The 15,302-nt window shown below is 47.6% G+C and overlaps 2 protein-coding genes across 2 annotated transcripts in view; one reads left to right on the top strand and one right to left on the bottom strand.

Annotated features, from left to right (window-relative positions):
• The first annotated feature begins 1,580 nt into the window (after nt 1–1,580).
• On the top strand, nt 1,581–9,987 carry EIF3J (eukaryotic translation initiation factor 3 subunit J). Its single transcript, XM_083587042.1, has 8 exons — nt 1,581–1,710; nt 1,825–1,937; nt 4,946–5,000; nt 5,200–5,291; nt 6,660–6,774; nt 6,974–7,132; nt 8,011–8,084; nt 9,004–9,987. The coding sequence occupies exons 1-8, from the start codon at nt 1,686–1,688 to the stop codon at nt 9,133–9,135; spliced, it is 765 nt and encodes a 254-aa protein (XP_083443168.1). The 5' UTR covers nt 1,581–1,685; the 3' UTR covers nt 9,136–9,987.
• Nucleotides 9,988–11,042: 1,055 nt separating this feature from the next.
• Nucleotides 11,043–15,302, bottom strand: part of SPG11 (SPG11 vesicle trafficking associated, spatacsin) — a 34,275-nt gene continuing 30,015 nt past the window's right edge. Inside the window, exons 34-40 of the mRNA XM_083586091.1 lie at nt 14,994–15,127; nt 14,425–14,532; nt 13,587–13,755; nt 12,770–12,858; nt 12,394–12,549; nt 12,128–12,279; nt 11,043–11,690 (exon numbers count right to left, since the gene is read on the bottom strand). Of these exons, the coding sequence (XP_083442217.1) occupies nt 11,510–11,690; nt 12,128–12,279; nt 12,394–12,549; nt 12,770–12,858; nt 13,587–13,755; nt 14,425–14,532; nt 14,994–15,127 (989 nt within the window). The 3' untranslated portion in view covers nt 11,043–11,509. The remainder of the gene's footprint in view (nt 11,691–12,127; nt 12,280–12,393; nt 12,550–12,769; nt 12,859–13,586; nt 13,756–14,424; nt 14,533–14,993; nt 15,128–15,302) is intronic.

The following is a 15,302-nucleotide window of genomic DNA, read 5'->3' as shown; positions in this document are numbered from 1 at the left end:
TATCTGTCCCTTTTGTTTGCAGCATCCAGGGCAGGCCTAATGTATTCTGCAGTCTCCTGTCCGGCTTCTACAAAATTGATCACACAATCTGAAACATGCATGTGCTTAGAGTGCTTTAAAAACCTCTGCAGATTCTCAGAGCTGCCAGATGTAACTCAGTCTTGACTGCTGATTAGAGCTGAGCAAGGAGGTGGCAGGGCGCCCTCTAGAGTTAAAGGTGGGAATTTTGCCTGTTGCAAAGTCCTGAGGCTCAGAGAGCTCCCACTTCAGTCACAACAGTTCAAAGCAAAAAATAAAGGAGGCAGGCATACTTGCCCAGGCATGGTTGCCACTGCCTGCCAGCTATTCTAAGTCCCAAGTTCAAACACCACACTGGTGCTCTTGCTGCCATTCTGCCAAAAGATGAGAGGCTGGGATTGAATTAAATAATAGGTAGGGTGGTGACTATCTGTCTTGACAGTGTCATGTGTGAAAAGGCTCTCAGGATAGCAGTGAATAACAGTGAGCAAGAGGCAGTCATGGTGTAGGGCTACAAAAAAGCCTAATGTAACAGAACCATTGTTTTCAAGTAGAAAAAAGCAACAGTCAACTTTACTCTGCATTCGAAGCCTTGAAAGTGAAGACAGCAGCTGGGAAAGGTCAGTAGACTTGCAGTAATGCAAAAGTGAAGGACACTAAGATAGGCCGCAGGGTCACCAGCTCAAATCCCTGCAGGCAGAAGTGTTTCATATTTTCTATAAGTGCGCTGTGTTTTATATTTTATGGGCTGTCTCATGGAATATGGAGCAAACTTGTTTTCTGCTGCTCTAGAGTGGGGGACCCAAACCAATGAATTCAAATGACAAGAAAGGAGATTGTGACTAAACATTAGGAGGCGCTTTCTGAGCGTAAGAACTGTTGGGACAGTGGAACGGACTTCCTCAGAAAGTGGTGGCCTCACCTTGATGGGGGGTTTTTAAGTAGCGGTTGTCAGGAATTCTTTAGCTGCGATTCTTGCATTGCGTGGGGTTGGACTAGATGACTCTTGGGGTCCCTTCCAACTCCTATGATATCCCCATGGTGGCGCAGACTGGGGGGCTGCTGGAAGTTGGAAGGCAGCAAGTTGGGAGAAGCCGCATGGAATAAACTCCACGGGCTCCTCCCTCAAGGGTCAGCCATCCGCAGACATTGCACTTGGAGCGCAGGGCCTCCCTACCAGCAACTTTTGCCGCCGCCTCTGCTTAGTTGTTCTGCCTCCCCCAAGCTGGCCATGCCAAGAATTCCAGGGCCTGAGGCTGCTCCGCTTCCCCGATCTCCGCTCTGCAACCCCTTCGCGCCGTGATTGTGTCAGAGCGTAAACCATGAGGTCTGGCGCTGTTTTTCTCACCCGTAGAATAAATGAATGTCAAGGCGGCGGCCGGGAGTCTCAGAGACCGTGCTTCTCCCTCTGCTTTTTCGGGTAACAGGCGGCAACTCCTATCCGGCCTAAACAGAGCCGGAAGCTGGGTCCCCGCGGTCAAGTCACCATTTTAGTAAATCTATGGCCAACGTCGCCGTCGTGGTCTGCGAGGGGGCGGAGCGGGTCGGCGGGAAGTTCCGCCCATTGCTCCACTCCGCCTCCTCCATCCCGGCATTCTCCGCGCGGCTGACGCCTACTTCTCCTCCCTCCTGCTTGCCTGACTGGCCTGAGCGAGCAAGCGGGCAAGATGGCGGCCGAGGCGGATTCCTGGGGTAAGTCCGGCCCGGCCTAGTCCGGCCCAGCGGCGCGTCTCGCTCCCTCCCTCCCCCTTCCCCTCGGCCCAGCGCCGTCCGCTGACGCCGCTTTCCCTCCTTCTCCCGCCACAGACGTGGACTCCTTCGAGGCGCCGGACCCCGTGGCCAGGCGGCTCCTACCCACGCCGGCCGGGGTGGTGGCGGTGGATCGATGGGCCGGCGAGGACGAGGACGACGACGTCAAGGTGGGCAGCGGAGGGGCCCCCACTCAGGCCTGTCAAGAGGCTTCTCCCCTCCCGGCCCCTTGTAGGCCCGGTCGCTATGGAGACGCCCCTGCCTCCCCCCGCGACAGGGGTGGGGACTTTGAAGCGGATTGGGGGGGGGGGTCTTCTCCTCCGAGCGGGAACAGGGCGGGCGGAGCGTGTTGGATCTGCCTCCCCGTCCTTCCTCCGCGGCCCTCCATATGTCGAGCTGGGTCTCCTCCCTCTCGGGCTGGGTCTCCCTCCGGCTCGGGAAAGGGGCTGATGACTCAGCAGGAAAGGATCCTGTATGTAATGGGGGTGGGGGCTGCTCAGGCCGCCGCCTGCTGGGCCGCTTCCGCTTCTGCCATGTGGCGGCCCAACAGGTGCCGGGGCTGCTGTGCTGCTCGGCCAGCGCGGCCCCTCGGCGCCCCCTTCCGCCTCCGTTCCAGGGAGCCCCGGACGTGGAAGCTGTTTTCCTAGTCGATCTGGAAGTTGGTCCCGCCGCGGGAGAAGCCGCGTGGGACTTGGTTGTGTCAGCCTCTGCTTTGGGACTTGCTTATCTAGGGCAGGATTTGGCCCTGGGGCATGTTGCACCGCCAGGGCCAAATGCTTTACGCTGCCTGTATGTATGTGGGGAGGGGAGAACGGGCCCAGGGAGATCTCAGCAAGGCCTATATGGCCCCGGCCCACTGGGTAGGGGTCACCTTTGTAGGGCACCCCGCTTTTTTTCTATGGACTTGAGATCTCGTGTTGTCAAGTCCGAGCTTCTCTTGCTTGCAGCTGGCTGGATCCGTTTCTTGGCTTAGGCTGTGGGGCCTCCCTTGCTCACAGCCCACAGAGAAAGGCAGGTGGGATTACCCAGCTGTAGCTGCCCGCTGACCAGTCAGTATCTAATTACTACATGTTTTGGAAAGAGTGTGAGATCATGAAGGGGAAGGGCATAGAGGTGGGGGCAGCTACCATCTCCTACACCAGGTAACATTACACTGGTGCCCAGGCAGGTGAAATAGGTAGTTTGAATCAAGCTTGTTCGGACTTCAGGTTAACCTAAGAACATGAAATAGGTTTAGTATCTTTCAGGCAAGGTTCTTGTTGAGTTTTGCAGATTTCCCCTTAAAAGCAGACAAGGCAAATCATGAAATAAAACTTGTCAGGCAACTGTACCTTTCTGTGATGTAGCAGGGGGCTTAACAGAAAGCTGGGGAACGGTGCAGTGTTTGAGAGGGAGATATTTCCTATTGATCAAGCCATTCTTACTGGATTTGTCTCCAACAAAAATCATGGATGTACTAAAGTTCTTAATGATGGAAGAGTTTTTTAATATATTTTCAACCTAGAACAGTAACATTGTCCATGTCTGTCATCTTGGGGCACAAACTTTGGTGCTCTGATGGAAGTTTAATGTAAGTTAATAACTCTGTTGATGGTTCATGTTTGAGTCTCTTCTGGTCTCTGTTAGCTTTCTCTGATGCAGCTACCTTGCCAGATTCTTTCAGAATCAGCATATAGTTTATATATAGTTTATTTCTATAGTGATCATATTCTTAGAGCTGGGATAACTGTCATGAATTTGTTTTGTTTTTCTGGGGCTCCAGCCATGGTTGTATCAGGGGAGCAAATGGACTTGGGGCAGGGCCATATGTTCAGTCTTGCCCTTATCAGTCATGGGCATGGAGGTGTGTCAAGCCAGGCAGAGGGTGTGGCTGCTTGTAGGGTTGCTGCTGAGAAGCTAGACTCTGGAAGTGGGATGTCAGAGGGCCTGTCCCTAGAATATGGCTAGGCACACTAGTTTACTTGTGGGAGATGAGTGACTGCCTGATGTGTGTCATAATCCCTGCGGGTAAAAATAGCCACATTCAGTTTCCTTGGCTTATACTTCAAATATCAGTTGACACTTGTATATTTTGTCAGAAACGCTATTTGCAAAAGATAAATTGGTCTCTATCCACACACAGAGAGTGAGTTTTTCAAGGATGCAGAGATGAGTAACTTGTAAATAATTGCTGTCGATTATTGAAAAAGTTTCCCCATGAATGGAAATAGGAGGCTCCCTTGCTACTGTTTCAAAAACAGGTTTGTAAATAGCCACTTCTTTCGCTGCCTGCAGCAAGTAAGAACTTCCAGGCAGGGAAGGCAGTTCTTGTTTTATTGTTTGTCAGTTGCAGACTGAAAGAATAGTGTGCAAGGGAAGATGATCCAGCTGTGCTATGAGGGACACTGCTGAGCCAATGCGCCATGTGTTGGAGCTGCAGCTCCAGGCAGAACTCTTGTATTCCGGCACTTGCTGGGTGAGCAAAGCATTCTGGACTGGGAAGTCCAGTTCCTCCCCTCTTGTTTTTCACTTATGTTGGTAATTAAAGTGTGCTACTTGGAGTTAGCAATTAAGTCTGATGCTTTGTTGCAATTCTTCAAGGCCGGAAGGACCCGAGTCTGCGGCTGAGCTGGCTCCAGTAAGATGCAGAGATGCCATCTTGCAGCAGCTATATTAGCTCAAGGATGCTGTCTTAAGATGTCTTTGGTGGAAATAGCTAAGCAGCTGATGGCTGGCTTTAGTGCTCTGGTTGAGGGCTCCTCCCTGGAACAGTATCCAAACAGGGTGAAATTCTATAGCTTTTTACACTGTGGGAATGTTTCTCATTTTCCAATGAAAACTTTCTTTTGTCCTTGGAAAAATATTCTGTTGAGTGGGTCATAAAGGAAGCCAGCCTACTGGCTGAGCTTGGCCTTAGTTGAGAGTCCATCTTTCAGTTCCTGTAACTCTTAAGGGTGGGAGCAGTGAGACTCTTAAAGAGCAGAGTCATAATTCTGCCAGCTTCCCTTTCATAAGGCCTCAGTGATCTGAAGTGGTGGAAATATACCTGCTTCAGTGGTAAGCCTGGTCCCAAGTTCTCCACTCCGGTTCCAAAGACTGCATTGAATTATTTGAAAAAGGATCTAGTGTTGGGGTCAGGGGCTGCTGCATTGGGCATGATTGCTGACAACTAGTCCTACCTATTCTTTCCCCCATCTAGGATAATTGGGATGATGAGGAAGAGGAAGAAGAAAAGGAGACGGATGTAAAGACAGGTGAGAAATATGGCAGGGGGTGGGACTCTGCTCCTTTTGTGGGGCAGGAGGATGCTGGTTGTGGCTTGGGCAGCCTTATGCATGTTTCCTGCAGATGGGATTGGATACCTATGGATGATGTGTGGGTAGCACTTCTTGTTCTGAATCCTTAGCACTGAAAAATAAAATGGAAGGAAATAACGTTGTGCCCTGTTTGCAGAACCCAAAGTTTCAGAAAAGAAGAAAATAGCAGAAAAAATAAAAGAGAGGGAAAAACTGCAGAAGAAAAAGCAAGAGGAGATTAAAAAAAGGGTAAGGCATTTCTGAGATAGGAGAGGGTGGAGATCCTAATTCATGCTCCAGATAAATTTCAGTGCCTTGATTCAGTTTTACCTGCCCTTTTGGTTTGTTAAGGAGTGAGCCCCAATAGCTTTTGCCTATGAGGCTGTCAAAGAGCTGGGGGTGGGGAATACTTATCTGAGTTACCAAAGGCCAGCTCTGTCCACACAGTAAGATCTTTGTCTGGATGTTCCGAGTTTGTCCCATGAGGTCACACTGAGCTGCTCCAGTTGTTGCTGCTTTGAGTGAGTTGCTACATGCGTAGCTGCCCCAAATCAGTTCCCTCTGCTTGTATGTAGATCACCTGGTGAGGTTAGCTTTGAGAGGCACCCTCTAACACCCCAGGTGAACATGACTTCTCTGAGGGGAAGGCGCTTGATTTTGCTGCTGGGGTTTGTAGTGTTGTATCTTACTTAAAGACCAATCACAACAACAGAAAGCACCAGAAAACTTGATTATAATTGCAAAGGAAAGTGTTTTTTAAGACAACAATCAAGCTAGCAGAAGAAATCAAAAACTGCAAAAAAATTTCGTAACAGCCAGCTGTCACACTGGGTAAATAGGGATGACCACCCTGAGCACTACAGGGGTCTTGTGGGTCTTTAAAGGGCCCATTTTGATGCTGAGGCCTCTTCCCAGGCTCCAGTAAGGATGGAAGGGGTGTTTGTATTTTAACCAAACTATATTGACTTTAGAGCAGGCATAGGCAAACTCTGCCCTCCAGATGTTTTTGGGACTACAACTCCCATCATCCCTAGTTAACAGGACCAGTGGTCAGGGATGATGGGAGTTGTAGTCCCAAAACATCTGGAGGGCAGAGTTTGCCTATGCCTGCTTTAGAGGTATTTTATCTTGTTTTTCATCATTGTTGTGCCTAGTGATGGACACAAATGACTGACTGAAAAGCTAGCTTGTGCAAAAAAAGGGGGCGGTCAATTTGACCCTGTAGAAGCAGTGTTATTACAGTCTCCCATGACTATCCATTTCTAGTAGTAGCAATTTTTGCTATGTTGTTGCTTAGTTTTTTATATATATATATATATATATATATTATGCAATTATTTTTGAAGTTTCAGTTTTTTAAATATAGTTGAATAAAGCAAGAGTTAAACCTGTTTGTGGTACCCTGGCATGCTCAACTAAGTGGTCAATTTTTTTTTCTAGAGGGGGTGTTCATGTAAGGACATTAAAGTAAAGATCCAAAATATTCCCATTGTTTGCTCACTATGTGAATGCCAAGCTTTCTAAAACCCACATTGGCTTCCATATTTAGTTCATTAAGCAGCATTGATAAAAGAGCTGCTGCATGTAATTGATCTTGATTTTATTACTTCTTTCAAGTTAGAGGAATCGGAAGAATCTAAAGAACTTACGCCAGAAGAACAGTTAGCAGACAAACTACGGCTGCAGAAATTGCAAGAAGAGGCAGACCTTGAGTTAGCAAAAGAAACCTTTGGTAAGTGTTAAGAGACTGCTGCGGGGACATGTATGGAATACACAAGGATGTTCTGTTGTCACATTTGCCACCAGGGAGCCTGATACTTGAAATGGGGTGGGTGGGTTTGCCCCTCACTTCTGGGCATCACAGAAAGGTAACTGATTTTTGCCACCCTGTCTCCAACACCACTCTGATCAATTGGCTGTTCTTTCTACAGGTGTAAATAGCACGTGTGGAATAGATGCCATGAATCCATCTTCCAAAGATGACTTCACGGAGTTCGGCAAATTGTTAAAAGAGAAAATAACACAGTATGAGAAATCCCTATATTATGCTGGTTTTTTGGAAGCATTAGTTCGAGATGTATGTATTTCATGTAAGTATGTTTATCACAAATTTGCATTGCTCTTCTAAACATGTGGAAGAGATAAAATGGGGATCAATTGGGAGAGGCTGGGTGGTCAGGTGGGGTTAAACTGGTGTTCTTAGTCTGTATAATATGTCCTGTGCTCCATCTGAAGACTGTTACAAACTGCAGCACTTTGGGCATTTTTGTGACTTATTTTGCACTTGGCTCCCCTTCTACTCCATTTTGCTGTTTTACGTAACAGTCAGCATCCTTGTGGCATTTTAGTTAGTCCTAATCCGCATTGCCTGAGGGTTTTTGGGATCATAATCTCTATTTACTGGACCAACATGACCACCTAAAATATTTTCTGTGATTGGGTTGTGCCACTATGATCAGCCTTGTCCTTTGTATCTCTGTCACAGCAGCTGGGCGGCCTCCCCAAGGGGGAGACTTGAGGGGTTTTCCTTTCAGAGATCATGTGAGAGCTTGTGAGCAATTGCTTATTTCATCTGTCTCCTGTTTTCCACTTACAAGCAGTATAAGGAAGAGCCGCCTTGACCTGGGAATATTGACCCAGGGCTGTCTACCCTGCTTGGCAGAGGGGTCTTTTTCAGCTCTGCATTTGAGATGCTTGTAACCTGGAGATGGCAGCGGCTGAACCTGTGGCCACAAGCATCTGAACACCCACAATGCTTTGCTAGTAAGCTTCAGCCCTTCTTTCCCTTGGCTTCTTTCCATTCCGTCTGAAGCATTTTTTTCTGAAAGGGGCTTCCTGTGGAGATCTAAAATGCCACACTTGTTTTGTAAATAGGAATCCCGTTATTCAGTAACAGAAACAAACTGGGTCCAGTGCTTGGAAAGCCATATAAATGACCCTCCTTACTGTGCTTTTATTTCCAATTTAGTGGAAGTTGATGACTTGAAAAAGATCACAAATTCCTTGACAGTGCTATGCAGTGAGAAGCAGAAACAAGAGAAGGTACGTCTTGAGCATATTTCCTCTGAGAATGTTTGTGTTGAGTGCCCTCTAGGTCAGGGGTCGGCAAGGTTTATCTTACCTGGGCTGGATTTCACACGTGTGCAGAAGCGATTTCTGGCACTGCGGAAGCGAGTTCCCGTGCTGATCCAGTTTAGCACAGCGGGCAGGCAACTGGGTTCGGGGGCAGATCGTGGGCTGGTCAAACAACCTCTGCGGGCTGCTTCCTGCCCATGGGCCTTAGGTTGCTGACCCCTGCTCTAGGTGATGCTGAGCGTCTGTAGAATGCTTCTTTCTAGTGACTGTGGTAGCATTCAGTTCTTACACCTTTCTAAGTTGCTAATCCAACTTTCCCCAATTGGGTGCCCTTCAGGTGTGGTCGGATGCCCAAGTCCCCCTCAGTCCCAATGGCTCAGGATTATGGGAGCTGTAGTTCCATACATCTGGACCATGCCAGATCAGGGGAGGGTTGTATGATCTAAATGGAAGCATTGATGCTAGAACTCTTTGCCATCTCCCTCTTACCATGTGCATCTTTGCAATACCTTTGCTGAAGCATCCCGCGATTGCCATGTTTAATGTGTTCAGTTTCTCGATTCTCGTTGCCTAGTTAAATCCATAATTTTTTCTGGTGAAACACAGTACTGTACACACATAGTCAGTAGATGGTACGGAATACTGTGATTGACTACCTCTTTCTCCATGAGAGAAAATTCAGGCAATGGCCATTCTTTTATTTGTAAACTGCTTTGCGGGTGGTGGGTTTGTTTTTAAGAATCTAGTGGCATATAAACTGCATGAAATAAATAAATCATAGTCTGTGTTTATAGAAAGTGCTGTTCTCTTTTCACTAACTGAGGGTAGGAATGCTGAGGCTGGGCTTTATTGTTCCCTTCCTAAACTGCTTCTGTCTTTCCCGCAGCAAAACAAAGCCAAAAAGAAGAAAAAGGGGGTGGTGCCAGGAGGTGGTTTAAAAGCGACTATGAAAGACGACCTGGCAGACTATGGTGGTTATGACGGTGGCTATGTACAAGACTTTGAAGACTTCATGTGACATTTCTTCTCCCTCCTGTTGTCTTTCTGTTGCCCATAATCCCTTAAATGTGTAGCACAATTTCTTTCCTTTAAATTCTGCCAAATGCTACAATCAAAAAAAGGGCAGTATATTTGTGCTGTTGGGTTAGCCTGTCGCCACTCAGCTGCTGAAGCATTGGGATGCCCATCTCGATGCCAAGGGAGTAAAATTATGAGGCTCAATTGCTTAATCATAGGAAATAATGGAACTTTGTTCATGTTTGACTTCATAGCAGCAGAAGCAGCACTGAATTGGAAACTAATTAATTTCAACAAGGCCAAAATTGTATTCTTACCAGCACAGTTTAGTCATAACAGCCTTAACTGTACCTCTTCCACTGACTACCCAGACAACAAAAGCAGTTTGCAGCAAGGGGGCATGGTGTGTATTTAGTATTAAAAATGGCTTTTATCTATTAAACTAGAGCTTGAGGTGTTTCATTAGGTTGGCAAATGGCCTGAGGGAGAAGATTCTGCACTTGGACATTGGAGCTTTTGAAAGCAGCAAATAACCCTTTCTTTGGGTCAGAACAGAGGCTGGTTCTGTTGCATTGGGCGGGGGGAACTTGTGGCTTACGTCTAAGCAGTTTAGTTTATACACATTTTTTTCCTGACTCTTTGGGAGAATTCTTTGTCACCAGGTTGTGGTGGCTTTAGTTGAGCTCTCACAAGACTTTGCTGTTTTTCATTTTTTTTTCATTTACAGGAATCCTGCTTAGCAAACTGCAACAGTTACGACAGTTGGGTAAATTGTTATGTTAACAATTATGACATCTGCAATGTTTTATAAAAGCAACTAATTTAATAAAATCACTATTGTGAGGACTGAGAACTTTGGTTTGGTTGTGCTTCCACCTCGGGCAAGAACTGTTGCTGGATTGGGGCAAGCCCACTGCAGGGTGTTTAATCAAAGGACATAAAGTCTTGTGGCACCACAGAAGACTACCAGATGTCTTAGTTTTTGTGAACTGCAGTAACTCCATCCCTGCCAAAAAAAAAAGTCCAAAGGGGCTGAGAAGCAGGGAGGAGTGAAGTAGGACTACTTGGGCAGAGCCAGAGGCCAACTAGTAGTGTTTATCCTACCCATATCCCTCTTCCTTTCCATTGCTATTTGAGGGATGGATCTATGGGGAGATGCTAGACAGGCTTGCTGTAAGCAAGATGAGGGTGAGGGACTAGACTGGTGGGCAGGCATGGTTTGGGGGCAATGGATCATGTCCAGAGATTCCCCACCCCTGCTCTCTAGGGTCAAAAGGCTGTTATTTAATCAGATGCTTATGGGAAGATTTAATTTTAATTCGCCAAAAAGCAATAAAAACCATCAGCCTGTAAGAGGTTGCCATGTTTTCTTTCTTCCTATCACTTCTGATTTTCCCCCACTAACAGCTACAAGCTTGCAAATGGGTATGTATTTGAGGAGCAAGCAAGAATTGTAGTCAAGCAGAGATTTCTTTCCCCAGAAGAGCTTCTTTGGCTCACTGTATACCCCAACTACAGGGAGCCTTGTAATGTTCTGTAGTCCTCACACAAGTAAACACCGCCATAGCTCACGCTGTATTGGTGACTTTAGAAACACAGCAAAATATGAGTAACAGAAACATTGGAAGACCATTTCTATAAACACTCCTCATTTAACTACCTTGCTACAGACAAAAACACACAGTGCCACTGTTGTTGACGCTCGTTCTGAAAGATAGTAAAAGCTGGGCACTGGTGTTGGCTAAGGAACAGCTTTGCAGAAATGAGCAAGAACAGCTCATGCACTGGAGTCGCAAGGGTTAGAGGAGCTCAGCATTCTCAGATAGTGCCTCCAAGTTTCTATGACACTCCACCTACCTTGTACCCAAAATACTTTGAGAACATTAAATTATACATAACCAAGGAAAAGCAGGTATGGCAAAGTTTATACCATATGTTCAATATTAAATCTGCGCAAAAAATATTTTTATACAGCAAATGGTTCTCCAGTTATTCATATCATCCAGCAATATGCAAGGGGGAGAGATTACCGAAGAGAAAGCCTGCCCTCATCATTTTGTAACCCAGAAACTCAGCTGCAGCTTCAAGAGCCAGCTTAGTTTTTAGGTAACCTCTATATTCAACACAAGGATTCCCAGAGAGAAAAGCTCTCTCCTAATAAAAAGTTCTAACTTCAACTGTCAAATTAACTCGAAACCAACCCTGAGGTTAATATTCCTTACCATTTCATACCATTGATTAATGCTGTCGTCCGCTTTGTTGCACGTTTCAGATACTGAAACAAATGTAACCGCTTCTGCACAAACCCCTGCCTGTACTGACCGGAGTTTCCTACACCAGTGATGGCTGTGGCTCTTCTTTCTCCCAAGCATCGTCTAGTTGGCCAACAGGTCCTTCAGACAACAACCTGTCTGAGCATCTTTTAGAAGCGTGTTCACCACGTCGCTGAACTGGTTGTCGTAAGCCAGCTTGTAATACACATAGATGTCATCGCAGTAGGTCAGCAGCCGCTTCAGGTTTTTCAGAGCAGGCTCATTGCCTGTGTGCTGCTTGAACCTGGAATAGAAGGTCACAGAGGGGTCAGACATAAGCCTCGTCCCCCACACTCTGCCCTCTGACAGGATCCCACTTCTACCTGCCAGCTAAGTGCAGCAAGGAAGAAAGGTGTTGCCCTTGGGACAAAAAGGTGCCCAGTGGAGGGAGAACTCTACTTTCAGTACATACAAAATGACTGCATCTTACCGGGGTGGGGGGTTGGTTCCAAGGGTCCTATATAAACCTTGGAACTGCTCTGTGTGAACCTTATGGAGCGGGCCCTGCTTCCCAAGCACGGCAGAGACCTTAAAAGCTCCCCACTTTGCTTGTATTTCAACTTGCAGGATTGCAACCTTCAACCGAGGATTAGAGTGAGGATCTCGACTCTACAGAAAGCCTGATTTGGGGAATGTCTCCCACTGGGAGAAGTGGGCTGCAAATGGTTCCCTTGGACTCACTTCCGGGCTATTTCCTCAAAGGTGCTGGTCTTGAGCAGGCCACGCTGCTTGTACTCCTCCAGGTAGCTGAAGTCTCCCTTCAAGATCACATGCTGATACAGGACCTCAGCCCAGTCTGGGATGAAGTCGTAGGCCTCGGCCACAATGGCAGCCTGGGGAGAGACGGAAGAGAAATGCCAGCTGACATCATCCTCCCAGGAATGTGCACTGTGCTCTTCCATCCATAGGACACCACAGGCTCTTGTGATGGTGCCTGGCATCCTTACCTGGTAGAACCTGGGCAGGGACATGATACACTCCAGCAGGCTCTTCCTGCTCAGATTGATCAGCTTGGTGCTGTGGCTGCTGTTCAGGAAGTGGAGTTGCAGGGTGATGAGCTTTGTCAGCCTGTTGCAGCGCAAAGACTGGCGCACACAGAAGTCCTAAGAGAAGGGAGTCAAAGATGCACGGATGAAGCTGAGTGGCTGCAACTGCCTTCCCTTCTCCACACACACACTTGCAAACATCTCGCTGGTCACAGCCCTCTTCTCACATCTGATGCCACCTCTGTAACTCTACGGGACACATCAATCCCTGAAGCAAACACTAACAAGGTCCTGCCACTCGCCTTTCCACCTTCACTCAGTCCCACTCCCAACTTGCCTTGGAATAGCTTTCTGCAGCATCTATGTAGAGGGTCAGGGCTTTCATCAGGAGCTTCTTCAGATTGGGCACATCCTGCAGGCACTCCTCTGAAAAGGAAAGAGGTGTTGAATACCTTCATAGGGAGAAGGCAGCAAATACAGAACCAAATGCCAAATCCAGAGGGAGGGAAGAGAGGTAGCAAGTGAACCAAAGATGTATCCACCAAAGCTAATCCAGGCAGCTCAGTGAGGACTCAAATGATAGGCACAAAGCAAGCAGATTATGCCTTTCATTAGATCGACCTAGGCTGATTCAGGGCAATGTGTACTTTCAGGTATAGGCCTCCCTAATGCCAAGTTTTAAACTTGCTGTGGCTCTACTGGCTATTGCCTGATTTTTCTGAAATTTAGGCATATCATACACCTTACTGAACAGACTCCGTGTGCTAAATTTCATACTGCTAGGACGAACAGTCAGTTTTAGGGACTAGAATTTTGGGGTCTAGAATGATAGTTGCTTCCTTAAACTATGGAGCTGCTCTCGTGGTTCCATCACATCTCCTTCTTCACAAAAGGTGAATAAGGAACCAGGGTGTTGAGCACCTGTTATCCTGGGCAGGTAGGCTCTCTGCATGTCTGGAGTATACTGGCTCCTCTTTAGCTGGAGCTGGTGAGAATTGTAGTCCAAACTATCTGAACAGCACCAGGCTGGCAAAGGAGTTCATTCCTCTTCAGACAGACTGTCTTCCTCCCCATCAGACTGCCGAAGTGTCAGATGAGCCCCAAGAATACAGAGACTGCCCATCTACCCACTACCCATTCGTCTGGCAATTTACCCCACGGCTGGGATTCAATGAGCTTCAGCTGGGTGTTGGCTGCCGCCTCGTGGTTCTCCCCAATCTCTCGGCACATGCTGAAGCAGAGGGCAATCATGTTGTGCTTCTCGCTGTCCCCCGGGCGACAGCGCTTGATGTAGTCCAGCAGAGCTGTCTTGAGGGTCCCGCTCTGCCAAAGTGGGAGGGAGGCAAGGAGTGGATGTGACAAAGAGGAGTTGAGAAAGCTTGCAGCTGAGAACAGGGGAAGCTAGAGCTCTCAGGCAGAGCCCCAGCCCCCCCCCAAAAAGTGTATCTAAAAAGGATTAGAAGAGCTGCATTTCCACAAGTGTTAAGGAAAGGAATAGCTGCATTTCAACAAGTGAGAGAGAAAAGGCCACTATGAAAAAAGGAGTGTTTTAGCTTTATGGCTTTACTATAGCAGGGACATTCTGAAGTGGGGATGCTGTGACTGGAATGATGATTTGGCAAGAAGGTAACAAATGGAAAGACTGAAGGCACTGCGGGGGAAGCAGATTTGAGAATTGAGAATGAGCCTTCAGATAGAGAAATACTTTGAGCTGCATACAACTGCCACCTGTCCCAGGCCAGTCAAGTTCCCTTCAGAATAAAGAGCCAGCACATATCCTGGCTTCAACCTCCCTCCCTTGGATCACTCAGGATGATAATCCCCATGTGATGGCAGGCAGGCAGGCAGAGAGACTAAGCCTCATCCACATCCTGCTGAAAAGGCTTCAGACTCAATGACACATTTACATTTGGATTCCCTCTATTGTCCCTCTCATGGAAGGGTTGGAACTCTTGAGAAAGGATGAGGCAGATTTGCGTCTCCTGCACTCACCGGATCCAGCTTTTTCCTCATGAGCACCTCAAAGTAATGCTTCTCGTGCAGCAGGTCAAAGATATATGTCATCTCGTTGTATCTGCCAATGCCAGTGAGAAGCCGAACCTTTGGTAGGGAGGAAGAAGAGATAAGGACTTGTACAGCAAGGCAGGCAGAAGGGCCTTACTCTGTGTCATCATGCACACTGAGGTAAGCCAGAAGGTCATGGCAGCCGCCACCACCCCTCCTTAGGGGGCACAACAGAAGTCTGTGGAAGGTTACTGATCAGCCATTTCCAATAGATGGTCAGGGGAAAGGCAGCTTTCCTGCCAGGCCAGGGGAAGCCAATGAAGGCTACACATACTGCTTCTTATAAGAGGAGCTACTTGCTAACATCAGTGCAGAGGGCAGCAGAGCATGAACCATCTGTGGGAGTCTTTGACCTGCCACTACCTTCCTTTTTCAGCAAAGCAAGGGGATGTCTTGGAATCAGCAGGACCCTTCAAAGGCCTGGGGTGGGTGTGTGTGTGTCCCTGCAACCAGTTCACATTTCCCACAAACAGGGCAGCTTTAGAGCAGTCACGTACCACAAGGCCATATTCTTCGTTGGGTGCCAAATGCTCCTCTGTGAGCAGCCGGGCAGCTTGCAGAACCCGCGTGATCCCTTCCATGTGACAGGTCAAGCTGAAGCAGTTGTGGGCCAAGATCAGCAGCTCTGTAGCTGAAAAAGGAGGAAAGGGGTTGTGGTGTTTGCCTCCTAGGTGGGTCATAAGGAAAGGGTTAAAATAAGTGTGATGTGATTGGCCAGTGAGAATGCAAGGAGGGAATAAAAGTTAGAGTGGGAGTTTTTGAAAGTCAGTGGAGTTGAGTTGAGAGTTGAGTTGAGTTGAGGTTTG

Source organism: Podarcis filfolensis (assembly GCF_964270895.1).
Source record: "Podarcis filfolensis genome assembly, chromosome: 14".
Lineage (NCBI taxonomy): Eukaryota > Metazoa > Chordata > Lepidosauria > Squamata > Lacertidae > Podarcis > Podarcis filfolensis.
Note: the sequence above shows the minus strand (reverse complement) of the source record. Positions and strands in the feature narration are given on the sequence as shown.

What these genes read in the sequence shown, in the direction of transcription:
- EIF3J (XM_083587042.1), top strand. Translation starts at nt 1,686, where the DNA reads ATGGCGGCCGAGGCGGATTCCTGGG. An exon ending in ACGAGGACGACGACGTCAAG is followed by an intron (nt 1,938 to 4,945) that starts GTGGGCAGCGGA and finishes TCCCCCATCTAG; the next exon opens with GATAATTGGGATGATGAGGA. An exon ending in TCGAGATGTATGTATTTCAT is followed by an intron (nt 7,133 to 8,010) that starts GTAAGTATGTTT and finishes TTTCCAATTTAG; the next exon opens with TGGAAGTTGATGACTTGAAA.